At 57.5% G+C, this 12,782-nt stretch overlaps 1 protein-coding gene across 5 annotated transcripts; it reads right to left on the bottom strand.

The window, feature by feature from the left end:
* Positions 1-2,524: 2,524 nt before the first annotated feature.
* On the bottom strand, positions 2,525-12,004 carry CDC42EP1 (CDC42 effector protein 1). Of its 5 annotated transcripts, none has more exons than XM_089781360.1 (4): positions 11,795-12,004; positions 9,747-10,210; positions 7,320-8,216; positions 2,525-5,712 (listed from the first exon to the last, which is right to left on the bottom strand). In XM_089781360.1, the coding sequence occupies exons 3-4, from the start codon at positions 7,750-7,752 to the stop codon at positions 4,832-4,834; spliced, it is 1,314 nt and encodes a 437-aa protein (XP_089637486.1). In that variant the 5' UTR covers positions 7,753-8,216; positions 9,747-10,210; positions 11,795-12,004; the 3' UTR covers positions 2,525-4,831. The 5 variants fall into 5 exon arrangements, with proteins under 5 accessions (XP_089637486.1, XP_075793452.2, XP_075793462.2 ...); XM_075937337.2 differs by having other exon boundaries at positions 7,320-8,561; XM_075937347.2 differs by lacking the exon at positions 9,747-10,210 and adding an exon at positions 10,517-11,001.
* Between the last annotated feature and the right edge of the window lie 778 nt (positions 12,005-12,782).

The following is a 12,782-nucleotide window of genomic DNA, read 5'->3' on the forward strand; positions in this document are numbered from 1 at the left end:
CTGCACTGACTCCTATGATGTCCTTGGCCTTTCAGCACCTGATAGAGGAAAGGTTCTAGTGGGAACACCCAAACTGGGGCTCCCCATCTGTGGAAAGAGGTGGTTGTCCTCCAATGGTCCCTCTAACTTTTCCATCTGTGTGTGGAATACATTTTGTTGTGGGCACCAAGGTGGTGTATATTCACACATGGCAGTAGAAACACATGCTGCCCGCTGGGCGTGCTTTGCTAATCGGCTGAGTGGCACCCGAATCTCTCCTGGGTGGCCACATAGAGCAAGCGCTGAATTGTGACTATTCCAGGAGGACCTCTTCTCTTGGCACTGGTGGGTATGATTAGTGGAGGGGGGAGATGAAAACTTCTCCAGGGCACTAGAAGATGATGCTGCACTGAGTGAGCTGGCAGTAGACAGGTTCCCAGGCCTGAGTGCGCAGAAGAGGGAAATGACTGTCAGGCAATGCTAGAGTGCACTTTCAGCAGGCTGATGGCATGGTGGGAAAGCCCAGGGTAGGTAGCTGGGTAAGAGGCTGGTTGGGTGCTGCACCTGCAGAAAGCTCTGTTTCCAGGCTGGGCACACTTCCAGGCCAGGGGGGAGATGGTACCCTCTCTGTGGTACTGTCAAACATGGAATTTCCCCACCTGCTGGTGTGAGGTGGCTTGTCCCTTCTCCTGGTGCCAGGCACAGCCCATTGAGGAAGCAACTGCACAGGTGTTAACTACAGCTTGCATCCTGCAAGAGATAAGGGGGATCGTCCTCTGCCTCCCTTCACGCTTATCACTGCCTCTCTTATGGGCTGGGAAATTCTAGCCAGGTTACCCATTACCCAGCCTTTCCCATACCTTATCTCAATCTGGCCTCTGGCATTCCTGGGGACTGAAACCTGTGCCAGTGTGTGTCATTACAACCCTGCCATTACCTAATGTGGGTGAAACTGCTCTGGTTAAACAGTGACTCACTCCAGAGGTTCATATGTCACAGAAACAGTAACTGCAGAAAAGACTGGGTGGGAGCATTATGGGGAACCCTCACCCCACCCCCAGACATCTGAAATATGCTAACTATCTTCGGTACAGGTAGGGGGACAAGTACAGGACAGGAGGTTCGCAGCACATGGAAAACAGACATTAGCTGTAACCAGTGCATTTTTTGTGTTTAAAAAAAAAAAAAAGGTGCCAGTACTCTTTAAGACCCAGCTGACGGTCAGCCATTTTCATTACAGAGGTGCCGGTACTCTCTGTTCTTTCCAGGTAAGCTCTGACTGGAGGTGCCAGTACCGCGTACTGGCCAGTACCATCACAAAAAAAGCACTGGATGTAACCCACACCCCAGAAAAGGATCAGGTCCCACCAGGTTAAACAAGCTTCAGAGAAGACTTAACTTCTAACAAGTGGGGGTTAGGAAGAACAGGGAAGGCTCATCTAAAGGGTCACTTACTGCAGAACAAATCACTTTAATAACATATGCTATTCACCTATGGAACTCCTTGCTGCAGGAGTATGGTGGATCAAGCACTAGGGCTGAACAGGTTAACAACTTTTGTAGCCAGCCTGGCTATAAGGGTAATTCAGGCTCTGAATACAGGGTGTAAACAGATGGAATTGCCTCATCCTAGACAGCATTATTAGGGTTTTATTTTCCTGTGATGCTACACTTAGGGGTAGGACCCGACACAATTCACAGACCATTTTGGTCAATTTCACAATCATAGGTGTTTAAACATTGTAAATGGAATGTTTTCAGCTATTTAAATCTGAAATGTTACAATGTTGTAATTGTCTGGGTCCTGACCCCAAAAAAGAGTTCAGGGGCAGGGATTATTGGGGGAAGCTGTGGTACTAATATCTGCTGCTGCTGGCCATGGCGCAGAGCAGCCGAGAACAGCGGCTGATGGCTGGGAGCACAGCTCTGAAAGGTGAGCTGCCACTGCAGAAGTAAGGGTGGCATGGTATGGTATTGCTACCCTTACTTCTGAGCTGTTGCTGACAGGTGCCTCCTTCAGAGTTGGGCACCCGGCCAACAGGCACTGCTCTCCAGTCACCCAGCTCTGAAGGCAGTGCAGAAGCAAGGCTGGCAATACTGCAGCCCTCCCCACCAGAACAACCTTGTGACCCTTGTGCAGCTCCCTTTGGGGACAGGACTCCTAGTTTGAGAAACACTGATCTCCCCCCAAGAAATCTCTATCGTACAAGGTAAAAGTACACAAAAGACCCGATTTCGGGGGCTGTGATGTGTTTTTCGTGTCTGTGAATCTGGGAGGGCCCTATATATGGGTCACAGCGAGAGGGCAGAGACCTGATGGGCTTGTCCAATGATCTGAAATGGGGAAAGAAATCCTATTTTCCCAGGCCTGGAAGTGCAGCTAATCCAAATGCACAGTGGGGGTGAGGAAGCAGGCTGGAACTTGGATGCATGTGGGGCTGAGGGGCACTGAGTCCCTGGAGTCTGAAAGTGAAGAGGGAGTGGATTAATTTGCTGCTGTTGTGCAGGCTGAAATCCTGGGGCTGGGGAAGATCACCAGAGAGGCTTGTATCAAACATTTTTTAATAAGAACAATAAGAAGTGCACCGGCAACAGACAGACAGCTGGGCTGTTCCTTGCGGGTGGCTCTTTGGTACGGGGCGCCTGTGACAATCCAGAATGAGCAGGGCGAAGGCGTGAGCCAGAGGAAGACCCTGGCTCCCAGGGAGGGGCAGTGATGGTTGCAGGCTCTGGCCTCTAAACTCTCTAGAGCCCTGCTGGGCACCTGTAGCTCGGGTTTGCTTCAGCCCCTCTCCTTGGGGCAGCAGCCTCCCCACACATCTGAGCAGCTGCCTGCAGTGTGGCTGATGGTACTGGATGAGCCCAGTCAGCTAGGAGCTTCAGGGGCTGTGTGGGGAGCAGCGGCAGTGCAGGCTGCTAGGGCTCTTTCCCCTACCCCCAAAGGCCGGGTATGAGGTGCTCACATGGGTGCTCACAGAACCTGGGGCGACTGGGCAATGGGAGTGGATCCTGGCTCTCTCCAGACACAGCCTGGCAGCCTGTGGGCAAACAATGGGCATGCTGTACAGGCCGGCAGAATGAGCTCACCCCCCAGTCATTCCTGCGCCGGGCCGTGGCACAAAGTCCTCTCTGTGTGAGCGTGGCCGCAGGCGGCAGGGCCTGAGCAGCAGCTGCTTCCAAAGAGGCTGCGTTGCCCAGAGACACAAGGAGCACAGTGAGCAGCCCTACCCCACCCCTGAGAAAAGGACACTGGGAAGTGTGGTTGCAGGGGGGGAGGGAGGGGAGAGAAGGGAGAGTTTAGACCCCTCTAAATACTGTCTGCAGGATCCCATCCCTGGAAGGTCTGCACAGGCTAAGGCCATTTCAACTGCCTGGGCTGAACATTTTCACACAGAGAAACTGTTCGTGGTCTAAGGGGCGTAAGGGAGTGCTGGATTTTTGGGGGTGTTCCCTCTGGAGTATGGTGGAGGCTACAATGGGGGGCAAGGGCAGATGGACCCTGGCATCTCCCTCACTCTGCCTGATTACCGGCGTTGCTGCGCTGCCAATGCTAATGGCTTTCTTGTAACTCTTGTGCTATTTGCTGTTTCCCCTGAAGTCCCAGCGCCTGTTACTGCCTGCGCCTCCCGGCTTCATTACACAATAACAGGAAGTTTCTAGCTCTTCTGGTTGTGGGGAAAACTTGACGACAGGCTCCGTGTGCAGTTCAGCACCTGTGAGCCAATGCAAAGATCCCACCAGTTACAGCTTTGAAAAAATTTCAGGAATCTTGAGGCCGGGTTGAGGGCCATGGCATGGTTCCCCCACGCTGTGCTGCACCACACACTAGCACCAAGCCATTGTTGGCTGCGGCCCTTCCCTACGACCATCTTGCATTGCTGCTCTGAACACTTCCCTGAGGACAGTGTGGCAGGGACTTGGGGCAGGGGGATGTGATCGGGAGGAGGGGGAACCTCCCCTCCCAAAATCTCTAAAGTGGAGCAGCTGGCCTTGAAGCCAGCCACAGAGGCTCCAGCTCATGACACTGTTGGAAGGTGGGAGACACACCTGTTTGGCTCCCGGAGTACAGCTCTACATCAGCTTGAGGAAGAAGGGCAAGGAGACGGGTGATTTAATTCTGTGGGGTGCTAGAAGACTCCCCCTCAGGGGCTGGGCCTGCCCCACTCAGCTGGGAGGACTCCCCCTCTGCTGCTAGCTCCGTGGGGCAGCGAGAGGAACCAGATTGCTGTGTCCTAGGGTGGCTGGAACCCTGAGCTGGATTGCTAGGGCAGCCCTTGGCAGGAGGGAACCAGGAATTAGCTAGCCCAACAGCATGGCCACTGGGTGAAGGCCACAGAAGCTGTGTGGCAGAACTAGGTTCAGTTCTTGGGAGAACGGCCAAGAGCACTCCAGGCCCAGGGAGGGGGCTGGGTTGCTCCAGCCCAGCATGGCCGCTGCAGGGAGCAAGCCTGCTCCCCCCGTCTCTAGCTCAGTGAGCAGGGGGACGCAGCAGAGTGAGCCGTGCAGTTGGAGTGTTTTCGCCGATCTGCTCCTGTCCATTGTTTACTGCGGGCGCAGCAGCCTGCCAGGACTGTTCCGGTGCAGCCCTGCGTGGGTGCCTGGCACGGCGGGGAAGAGGGGAGGGGAAAGGACCATGCAATCATCAGCATTTCCCCATTTGTACAACCTGCCCTTTGGGGAAGGGAGGGCCTGCCCCAGGCGCTGGGCGGATCATAGAGTTGCTTCCCCTGCTTCCATCCCCACTAGCCCTTTGGATCAGTTCGCCTGTCTGCAGCTTACCCATCAGCCCCCAACAGCTGATGTCTCTCGGGGAAGGCTGGGGAGGTCCAAGACCATAGGAGACGGTGGCTGTTCAGACCTTCACTTCATCCTCCTCCTCCTCCTCCTCATCGGCATACTCGAAGGAGTCGCTGCGGCCCTCCCCAGCCATGGCCTGTCCCTCCTGCACAGCCGAGAGTGCGGCCTCCTCTTCCTCCTCCTCCTCCTCCTCCTCCTCGCTGTGGCTCCACCCAGCCTCATCCGCCCGCCACGAGCCAACAGCAGGGATCTCCCAGGAGGCCTGAGTTCTTGCCTCCTGGGGATCCTCCTCCTCCTCCTCCTCTTCCAGGCTGCAGTGGGCACTTCTCCCCCCGTAGTGGCGAGCCAGGACCTGGGCAGCCCGGCTGAACTGTCCCGCCTCCATGCTGCAGTCATTCCAGTGCCCCTGCCACAGGGTGTCTTTCGGGAGCACCCCTGGTTCCTCAGCAGGTGTTGAGGCCCATCTAGGGCTCTGATGCCTGCCCCCAGAATAGGCCGGGTCCTCCTCAGCATACTCTGGGCCATGAGCATCTCCATTAGCATGCACCAAGTGTCCCACTGGGGAGTTGGCTCCCTGCCTGCAGCGGCCCCAGGGGCTTTCTGCCATGTCGCCCTGTATACACTGGTCGTGGGGTGTCCCCGATCCCTGGGGGCCCCCATCCGCAAGCCACTCCCCATGCAGGGTGAGGGGTGATGCTGCCTGGCAACCGGCCAGGGCCTGCTCTTCCTCATGCTCCTTCCTCTTGCCAGTGCTGTCCATGGCATTGGAGAAGCTCATGACCTGGAGGAGCTCGCTCATTAGGGAGGGCCCGAGGTCCAGGCGGAAGGAGAGCAGGGAGTCCGAGCGCTGCAGCTCCGCTTCGGCGGGCAAGGAGCTCTCGCGGGCCTTCTCCGAGCGCGGCACCCGCGGGATGGTGCAGAACCCGGACTCCAGCCCTGAAAGGACAAGGAGCCTCTGGTGAGAGGGAAGCCGCGGGCACTGCGCAGGAGCCAGTGACTGTATGTGAACAGGGACGGACAAGTCACACCCATGTCAGCCGGGCTCTATGAGGGCCAGTCACACTCCTATGGTCCCCTTTGCTAGGCCGTCTAGAACCAACTTCACCCTCTCGTGACCGCTCTGGACTGGGGAAGTCCAGGCTGTACTGGTGACAACTAGCACTAATTACACTCCATTAGACATTGCCTCCCTCCTACTTGAGATGGTGGGGACGGGGCCCATTGTTTAAGAACTGGACTCCCATAGCCCAGCCAATACAGACGATCAGAGCCCGGTGCTAGGACTGGTCTCCGCCAAGGAGGTGGTGGGCAATCCGCCCCGGGAGACGATTTCCCCTGGAATGGCCATACACACTGCGACCAGCAGGTGGCAGCATTGCACCATCCCGCCTTCCCTACCCCCTGGCCTCAGCTTCTGTGCGTCCCTGGCGGAGGGCCAGCCTCTCCCCACGGGTCGCCCTGACCTGAGCATTAGTGCCTGGGGAAAGGCGGAGCTGGGCTGCCGCGCGCGTTGGGAGAACGTGGCCTTTGTGCTAAAGAACCCAGCCCCCAGCCCAGCCAGGGTGTCGCTTAGATGTAGCAGGGGCTGAGGGGGCTGGGCGGGAAGCCGGGGCTGGGCGGGAAGCCAGGGCTGGAACAGGGCAGCTGGGGGGGCATGGGCAGGGGCACTGGATTAAAAGCGGGAGCTGCAGGGCCAGAAATAGTAACACCGCCACGCTCTTACGCAGCACATTTCATCAGCAGATGTCAACGCGTTTTACATCACCCCCAATTTGCAGATGGGGAAACCGAGGCATGGGGCAGGATAATGCTGCAGCTTACCCAGTAGGTCAGTGGCACAGCTGGGAATTGAGCTTAGGTAACCATTAGGCCACATTGCCTCTCCGTGGACTGTAGCAGCAGGGCTGGCTAACTGGAGGGGCGGGGAAGGGGGGCACCAGCTGCCTACTCCCTGGGAGCAATGAAGTTCACCTAAATCACCCCCACTCATTTATTCATGGTAGGACTGGGATGGCCCCTCTGTGGGAACCCCTGGAGCAAGCCCAGCAGCAGCGCAGCCTCTACTGTGTGCTTCCCCTCCCACAAGATGGACTGGTCCCAGAGGGCCATGCCAGCTCTGTGACCCATTCGCACCCTGAGGCTGCCACAGGGGCAGGGAGTTTCCCTTGCAGTCTGTGAACAAGTTTCTCTTAGAGGAGGTGGGTCGAGACCTGCTCCCCCCCCCCAGCTCCTAACTCATTTCCCACTGTACTGGAGCTGATGGGTCAGAGGCAAGAGACTCTATCCCACCCATAATGGGCTGAGCTCCCCAAGGCCTTTAGTAGATGAAGTAGAAGGGGAAATGAGTGTGGGGGAGAAACAACTGGGTAGTAGGGGCATATCTCTGAAAAGTATTATTCTGGGATTCATAGGGAATAGGAACTTCCTTGATCATACGCAGCTCTAGATTGGAGAAACTGAGGCACAGAGCAGGGGCAGGGACTTGCCCGGGAGTCAGTGACACAACCAGGAATAGCACTGCAAAGCTCCCCCGCTCCACTCACCGTAAGCATAGTGTGTATCAGACATGTTGTTTGCAGTGCGCTTGAAGGCAAACTTCCCAGCCAGGCTGTCACCCCCATAGGTCCCTTCGTTAAGCTGTGGCAGCGACACAGCATTCTTGATGATGGGCGAGATGGCTGGGGGAGCAGGCGAGGCTTCAGCTTTGCCCCCACTGCCCCGGTTCCTCAAGGGTACCTTCCGCACATGCCGCAGGGTCCGGGCAAAGAAGTTGTTGGCTTTGGCTGCCTCGGTGCCCCCGTGGTTGCTGAGGAAGGAGGTGTCCCCGAAGACATCCCCACCGCGCCCCACATGCATGGTGTGCCGGAAGTCCGCCAGCGGTGGGCTGATCATGTCCGGTGTCAGCTCCGATTTCAACCGGCGTTTGCTGTGGGAGCCTGACACCCAGCCGATCACCGGTAGCTTCCCAAGACTCATGTCACACCCCGTTGTTACTCCACGCCCTCTCCCCTAGAACACAAGAAACTGGCCTTCAGTGGCTTGTCACAGCCCCAGACGCCCCATCGTTCATGCTACCCCTTCCTTTTGGCTGTGTTGTGCCCGGGGCTGGAGATGCTCCCAAGACCAGCCCCTGCTCCCGATCTGTGGAGATGCCTTAGAGCTGCTGGTGGGGAGCGTGGACCTGTCTTTTCTCTGGTTCGGCGCTCCTGGATAATTGCTCTCCACAGCACTCATTAAACTTCCCAGGAAGGCTTTTCTGAGCCTGCTTTCCACCGGCAGCGTCTGCTATCAGATGAGGCCTCTGGATCCTTAGTTCTCTCTCCAGGAAAAGCCCCAAGGTGTGGGGGGTGGGAGCAGCCCCGCTTGGGCCTGGACAGATAGGACAGCAGAGCTGGTGTCTGGTGTCACCCTGGCTGCTGCTGCCCAGAGCTCTTGTGCGGCTGAAAGTAAGCAAAGATGGGGATTAGTGTTAATCCGCTGTCCTCCGTCTTCCCTCTTTCCGCCCCCTCCGTCTGCTAGCGTGGGAGCCGGCTCGCAGATGAGGTAGCAGGTCACAGGAGCCGAAGGGGGATTTCAGGACAAATGCCTGAATCCTGAGGTAATACGGCTTAAAAACCACAACAGCAAAGGTGAAGGCTCAGGCTGAGGATCTTCCGACTGTTCTGGGCACAGAAGCAAGTTACTGGGTGCTCTGTGGGATTCCTGCCTGGAACACTGATGCCAAGGCACAAGGAAGGACGGGCCAGGTGAAATGAGAACGGGCCTGTGCCTGACTCATGGGGCAGCTAGAACAGGAAAGAAATATATTAATTATTATGATTTTAGGAAATCTGTGTGCTTTTCTATGGCATCTTCTCTCCAATCTTCACCAGTGCTACCATATTCAATATCTGCCCCCACGCTGCCCCATTCTGGAGACAGGGAAACTGAGGCACAGAGCAGCCATGTGACTAGTCCAAGGTCACCAAGCTAGTCAGTGGCAAAGTTGGGATTGGAAGCCTGTACCTAGCTATTATAGCAATAGGCGGGCTAGAAATAGCTAGACTGTGCCGGTAGGTCAGCCTGTCTGGGCTCCCGGTCACAGGTTAAGCCATGTTTTGCTTCTAGCTGACTCCCAGTCTCGCTTTCCAGGCCTGAATGGGCCAGGGCGGCTGCTCAGATCAGCGTTGCACTGCAAGGCGTTGCCATCCCAGAACCCCTCAGAGGCTGCTCCACTCCACTGAGCAGTCCTCTGCCGACACGTGTAAGCTCAGCCCTGAGGCCAGAGGCTAAAGCTACCTTGGTTCCTACACTGAAGGGCAGGATCAGGTTCCTGCAGTGGGATGAGTGGGAGGGCTTCTCTTCCATGGAGTGAGCCAGACAGGCTGCTGGCCAGGCTGGGGTCTGGAGGGCTCTTGGAGGGCCAGGGCGAGATTACCTGCAGCCCAGCCCCTGGGGTTCTGCAGGGCAGCTGGAGAGCCCGGATACTCACTGTGGCTGTGTGTTGATAGGGCTGGGGGCAGGGGAGGGAGGAGGAGGAGGAATGCCAGCCAAGTCTCCAGGAGGTCAGTGATAAACCCAGGCAATACCCCCTCAGTGGCGCTTCCAGTGCACCTTGGCTTGTCCCCAACAGAGCTGCCCTTTGGCCTGTCCTCAGCTGCACTCCCAGACCATTTCGGCCTCTCTCTCTGCTTCTCTCCCAGCCACATGCTCCTGTGCCGCTGCCCATGTCACCTTGATGGGGAGCAGGTGCCAAAGCTCCAGGAGCACTGGCCATGAGTCTCCGTCACCGCTGGTGCCACGTGTCCCTCCCCACCCGGCCTTGTTTGTTCACCCAGGGCCCCTCTTATCTGCCAGAGGGTAGAGGCAGGCCAACGGAAAAACAAAACTCCCCTTGAAATCCACTGCAACTATTGGCTGTTTCCTTTGGCACAGGAGGCAGGGAGCCTGTTTCCCTGGGTCCTCTATCCCCATGGCTCCCAGGGCCCTACCTTCTTGCTGATGGTGCTCTCTGTTCTCTGCGGAGACCCGCCAGGCATTGCGGGGGGTGGAGCTGGGGCTTGGACAGGCCTGTCCGTAACAGGGATCCAGGCTTCTCCACTGGGACGGGCTCCTGCTGGGCTGGGCTGTGTGAATTTACCACTGTCCCTTCGGTGGGAGGAAGGCTACATTCCTCTCCCCATGAAGACCCCACGCCCCTTCCGCAGCTTGCACCCGCTGGGCCGGGCTGACAGTGCACGAAAAGGACGGGGACGGGAGCGGAGGGGGAGTGGCTGGGGCCCTGCCGAGCAATCCTGGAGCCGGGAAGAGCTGAACCCCTGTTGCAGAGCGGGGCGCGGGGCGGCGGAGACAGTTCGCAGCACTTCAGCTCCCAGCCTTCCCTGCCCAGGAGCGGCCCTCTCCTTGGGGCATGTGGTGCACAGATGCTGAAGGCTGCTGCAGCACGAGGACTGGGCTGAGATGAGAAAGAAGGGAAGGGTGTAGGAGAGAGAAGGTGCCCAGTAGCGGGGGGCTGTGGGCCCATTCCCTGCTTGGAAGGATCCTTGGAAGAGGAGGTGGGTACTTCAGTCCCCTTTGTTCTTTCCCTCATTACCTCAAAAATGACTAGCCCACAACCACAGCCTGGATTTCAGCAGCACCAGCCTCTAGCCAGAACTGCCCTCCCCTGCCCTTCTGTCCCTTCACCCCTTCCCTTCTGGCCTGTCAGCCCTGACTGGCGGGTGGCCGTCCCACTGGGCCCACAGTTAACACAGGCACTCACCATCCTGCCCTCCCACTGGGTCTCCTTCGTTTGCAGCTCAAGTCCCGTCATTCTTTCATCCAAGTGCAACTCGTGACTCTGGGCACAGGATCAGCCATGGCGTGTGTTCTGTTCGGCCTACTGGCCAACTAGACCATCTCCCCTGCTCTGTCTCAGGTCAGCGTACTGCCCATCTCTGCAACGGCTGGGCACATTCTCTCGCCACCAGCTGCCCTTCTCCTCAGTCCTTCTCCTGTCTCTTCTTCCCCCAAGGGGACCCAGATTGAGACTCCCCGCATTTATCTCGCCAACTCCAGCCTCCCCGCTCCCTCACTTCAATTGGTTTTCACGGGCTTCTCTCCCCATGAACCAACCGTTATTCTTGCTGCCATGGGCAGAAAGCAGCGAGGGCCCAAGTGATCCAGATGGACAGGACTGCCAAATGCAGACTTCCCCACAACATGCCCGCCCCGGGCCCAGGAGGGAGGGCAGAGGTTCAGGGTGATCTGAGGAACAACGGGGAGAGGAAGAGCAAAGAGAAATTTGGGCTGGACATTGGCAGAACATTCCTAGTCACGAGGGTCGCTGAGCCTGTGGAAGAGTCTCCCAGGGGAAATGTCAGTGGCCTCATTGTTTGGGTCATGTAGAGCCAAACTGGGCCAAGCCCTGGAGGCCATGCTATGGGGGGACAGCTCAGGGCTGAAGGGCCTACCCGGGACCATCTCCAGCCCCTCTGAGTGCAGGAGAAGTACAGGCTGAGTGTGCCCAGCCGAGTCTTTGGAATAGGCTCTGGAATAAAGCGACTCACAGCTCCCGGCTGCTATATATAGATCACATAGGGGTTTTTCTAAACAGACCCACTTTGAGGCTGAGGCTGGAATTCTAAATGCAGCACTTTTTGGCTTCCTCCCACGCCAGCTACTTTTTTTCCTGGCGGGAAAAAAAAGTCTCTCGCAGACCCTACAGGAATTGGTGGCCATAGCTGACGGTAGCAAGGCAGAGGGATCCCTCTACCACTCTCCCCTGCTGCCTCAATGCCCCTTCTCCCCCCTTCTTCTGCATCCCTCCCTCCGCTCCCCACCCTCTTTCTGGTCCTGAACCCGTTTCCTCTCTTCCCCCCTCCTTCCACATTCCCCCCTTCTCTCCCCCCTCTGCCATATTTCCCTTTCCCCCATTCCCTCCCCCTCCCCTGCAAGCCCCTTGCTCCCCAATCCCACAACACTTGCCTTCCTCCTCTTGCCCTCTGCTCCACTGAACTCCCCCCGCCCCCCCCCAGCAAGACTGAATTGCTGCTTTTACCTTTTTAAAAGTAGTTTTAAGAAAAGTTCTCAGCGGTTTCAGGACATTCCCCGTGGGCCTTGATGAAGTGCTGCCTGCGCCGCTGCTCCCAGGGGGGGTGACCCCCTTTCCCCACTGCTTGGGGGCTGGCTCCTCAGCAGTCTGCCCCTTCTCCCGACTGTTGCTTGTCTGCTGTGCAGGAGCCCTGGTGCCAGGGGAGAGAGGGAGAAGGGAATGGGGAGGGGATGTGGGAGCGGTGGGTGGGGTCTGTACATTTACTGACCAATCCCCAGCTGTCTGGGAGAGGAGGCCAGGGAAAAGAGAGAGTTAGTCCAAGTGTCCAGGGGAGAAGATTGCAGGAGCTCCTGTTCTGCCCCTGCCCCTGTACCCCTCCTGCCTGGGCCTGCAGCATCTCCCCTTCAGACAGCAGCCACAGAGAACACCCGGTTCAGATCAGTCTGTATATTAAGACAGATTGGAGAGCCCTTGCCCCAACCTGCATGCACCGAGCGGGACAGCCCTGGCCAGAGGTGACTGGGTGTGGCCAGCAAGCCTGAGGATTCCCCTATGATGCCCTCTCAGCCTCCCTAAGAACATGCAGTCTGACCGCATCCCAGTGCGAGGGCTCTGAGATTCATCTCCTCCACCCAATGTTTACCCCAGGATTGCCCCTGTTCCACACGTCCCCTTCGTGCCCGCAAGGAATGGGGCACAGCTCCTGGGCAAAGCTCTGGCCGGCTCGGGAGCAAGGGCCCCATTCGCAGAATTGAGCAGGGTCTCTGGGTAGGGCTGGAAGGAGGGTCTGCACTGAGCAGGGTGGGATGGAGGGGCTCGCTGGCAGCAGAGGGCACCGTCAAGGAAGGAGGGTGTTACAAAGCAGGCTAGAGGCAGTCTGGCCTAGTAATGAGAGCAGGAGCCCAGTTTGGGGAACAAAGGCAGGGGTCGGCACCACGGTCAGCTGCCAATTACTTGAGCTGGGGCCAAGCCCGAGTCAGGTCAGAGCTAGGTC

This window comes from Pelodiscus sinensis, chromosome 1 (genome assembly GCF_052426305.1).
Source record: "Pelodiscus sinensis isolate ZL-2025 chromosome 1, ASM5242630v1, whole genome shotgun sequence".
In the NCBI taxonomy this organism is placed as follows: Eukaryota; Metazoa; Chordata; order Testudines; family Trionychidae; genus Pelodiscus; species Pelodiscus sinensis.